Genomic DNA, 3,235 nt, shown 5'->3' on the forward strand with positions numbered 1-3,235 from the left:
TGATTAAACTTAATTTCATAACAACACTGGATGCCCAGGTAAGAGATACCCAGTGTCACAAATGGAAAAGCTAAACCTTACCCTTAATCTTTTGATCCCAAGTTATGCAACATAGTTAGCCCCTGCTCAATTGCACACATTTATATTCTTAACCCTAAAATTTGATCATTTTTCTGATTCATGTTTTATTTTAATAATGTATTATCCCCAGATGCTCTCTTATTATTTAATGCATATAATTCACTTCTTCCCTTTTAAGAATGGAAGTCATTCCTAATTCTTGAGCTAGAATGTTAAATTAATTTGGTGAGATTTAATTTAAAAGGCATTAAACTCATGGCCCATTTGTGTTCAGAAGAGTTATTTAAAAATTGAATTAGTAATATTCCCTGCCTTCAGCTGTTATATGCCAACTCATAAATGCAGGGCTATAGGATAGTATATTGAACAGTTCCTATAAATGTCACTCTTTCTATAGTAAGCAAAGAACAATCTGGTGCAGGAAAAGGAGAGATTTCCCTGCTCTCGGTGCAGGGAAATCTCTTTTTGTCCAATTCAAATCACACAGAAAACATGAAAAATATAAACCTTTATTTCTCATAGTCATAACTGAGCCTTTACAGAATAGATTCCTTCTCTCTCAAACTGGCAGACCCTAGCCCTCTGCAGTAATCTTGGTTTGAACAAATATTTGGATGATTTTCTTTCGTATCTCCTTGGTCTTCACAGCATAGACTATAGGGTTCAGCACAGGGGGTACAAGAAGGTAGGTATTAGCCATGAGGGCATGAGTCAGTGGTGAAAGGTGCTTTCCAAAACGATGAATGACAGACACCCTAATGAGTGGAACATAGAAGATGAGTACAGCACAGATATGTGAAACACAGGTGTTGAGTGCCTTCAGCCGGCCCTCCCCTGAGGCAATGGCCATTACTGTTCGGAGTATGAACACATAGGAGAGGAGGATGGAGAGAGAGTCAGAACCCTTGGTGAAGATGACAGCAATAAGTCCATAGAGACTGTTGACCCGAGTGCTGGCATAGGCAAGGCGCATGATGTCTTGGTGGAGGCAGAAGGAGTGGGAGAGGATGTTGGAGCAGTAGAAGGGAAGTCGTTTGATGAGGAAAGGCACAGGGAAGACCACACAGACTGCCCTTGTCAAGATGACTGCCCCTGCTCTGCAGACCACACCATTGGTTAGGATGGTGCCATACATGAGTGGATTCCAGATGGCTACCACCTGATCAAAGGCCATGGCCACCAGCATGCCAGATTCAATGGCAGAGAAGGTGTGAATGAAGTACATCTGAACAAGGCAGGCATCAAAGGGAATGGACTTATAGTTAAACCAGAATATGCCTAGCATAGAGGGCAAAGTACAAAGGGCAAGCCCCATGTCTGCCAACGCCAGCATGCACAGAAAATAATACTTGGGGATATGCAGGGATGATTCAGACTTGATGGTAGAGATGATGACACCATTGCCAAAGAGGGCTATGACATATATAGCACCCAGTGGGAATGCCATCCAGTAATACTTTTGTTCAAGCCCTGGAATTCCAGTTAAGACAAAGTAAGAGTGTTGGAAGTAAGAGTGGTTATTATCTGCCATGAAGCCAGTGTGACACAGGCATGAGGAGGGTGCTTGTGGGATCTTGATGGATGACTTCCTAAAAATACAGTGACAGGGATTAGCAATATATTAGAATCTGACTTCCCTGGGAGTGAAACAATTTTATTTTCACATGGCTGGGGAGGGTGTAAGAGAGGACTGAATCCCTGAAATTACTACTCCACAGTGTATCCTGTTGAGGAAGCGTCTACTGGCCCAGGAGAAAAAGACTCACCCAACCACAAATAAGTCAAATTCACATTTATTTTTGCAACTCTTATAATTTTTTAATAATTTGCCCTCTGCTCTTCAATTCTTGAGTATTTTACCCCCAGGCTGTATGTATCTCTGGCTGACCCATGCTCATGATGAATCAAAAATCCCATTATAACTGTTTTTTACATCTCCCAAAAGAGAAAGATTTTGAAAGATTTCTGATTCATATTTCCCCAGCCTTAGTCAGGACATTTTCTCTCTTTCTATCAAACATCCATTTCTTCCCATCACTCTTATGAAAAAGAGCTAGCTGTTGATTCAAATATCTGGCCTATTAGATTGCCAGCATACATTTATTTCCAATAAACTATTGTTTTAATTTTTGTCTGTTTTAGTGATTTTTGAGAAATAAAATGCTATATTTCTCAAATAATTGTAATAAAAAGTGGAAATGAGAGAAAAGTTTAAGAGGTAGACAAATAGAGGGGAAAAGAAAATAAAGTAGAGGGAGGGAAGGAGAGAAGAGAAAAAGAATAAAGAGAAAAACAGATCCAAAGAGCAGCAGAAGTATAAGTTGATCCATTTCACATTTCACTAATAAAAAAACTGAAGCCTAGATAAATAAAACAACTTACCCTGAGTCAAATACCTAGTTAGTATCGATGCAGATAAGAGAGAAGGAAAGGCACAGCCTTGTTGAGGAATATTACAGTTAAGTGCAATAGGAGTTTGAGGGTTTAACTAGAGAAGACCAAGTCAAAATTAGATCTCTTGGCCAAGATGCTTACTCCCTAATATGGTCCTTAGATTTTGTTCTTTATCTATATTGCCCAGGATCTAGAAGACAGGAGGAGTTCAAGTCTATCTCCTAAAGATTAGGCTTTTAGATCTCAAGTTTTTCCTTTGAAGGTTTAATCTAGCCCTGACCCTCCACTGTTCATACTGCCATGTTTATGGAAAAACAGACTAAGTGTTCTGTATCTGCCCCCAGGCTACCACAAGCTAATGGCCTTGTTATAGATCCTAAATTGTAGGAGCAGGTGAACAATAAAACTACAAAATTCTCTTATGTGAGTAGCAGCAAACAAACAAACAAAAAAAACACACTTCCACCTGCCTAGGGAAACTTCCAAGTTTCTAGGCAATCTAAGATATTTGTAGATGATAGAATAAGATTAGGACTGGCCTTTAAAAGAGAGGCTTACTCTTCATTATACCAGAATGAATGAAAGGTACAGAGAATCTGAGGAAACAGGAAAACAGAAAAACCTTCCTAATGTAGAGATTAATTATAACCATACCTCACTTGATAGTAGAGCCACAAACCCCTTTATCAAGGGGGAAATTCCCAAACTGCAATCATTCTAGGGTTCTAAATGAAAGTAATTTTAAAAGTCCAATGTCTAA

At 39.2% G+C, this 3,235-nt stretch overlaps 1 protein-coding gene across 1 annotated transcript; it reads right to left on the reverse strand.

Moving 5' to 3' along the window:
• Nucleotides 1-538: 538 nt before the first annotated feature.
• Nucleotides 539-2,694, reverse strand: LOC102736871 (olfactory receptor 51H1-like). Its single transcript, XM_006732243.2, has one exon. The coding sequence runs from the start codon at nucleotides 1,610-1,612 to the stop codon at nucleotides 656-658; it is 957 nt and encodes a 318-aa protein (XP_006732306.2). The 5' UTR covers nucleotides 1,613-2,694; the 3' UTR covers nucleotides 539-655.
• Nucleotides 2,695-3,235: the final 541 nt, after the last annotated feature.

The sequence above is a fragment of the Leptonychotes weddellii genome, unplaced genomic scaffold (genome assembly GCF_054177405.1).
Source record: "Leptonychotes weddellii isolate Sample4059 unplaced genomic scaffold, ASM5417740v2 HiC_scaffold_5331, whole genome shotgun sequence".
Lineage (NCBI taxonomy): Eukaryota > Metazoa > Chordata > Mammalia > Carnivora > Phocidae > Leptonychotes > Leptonychotes weddellii.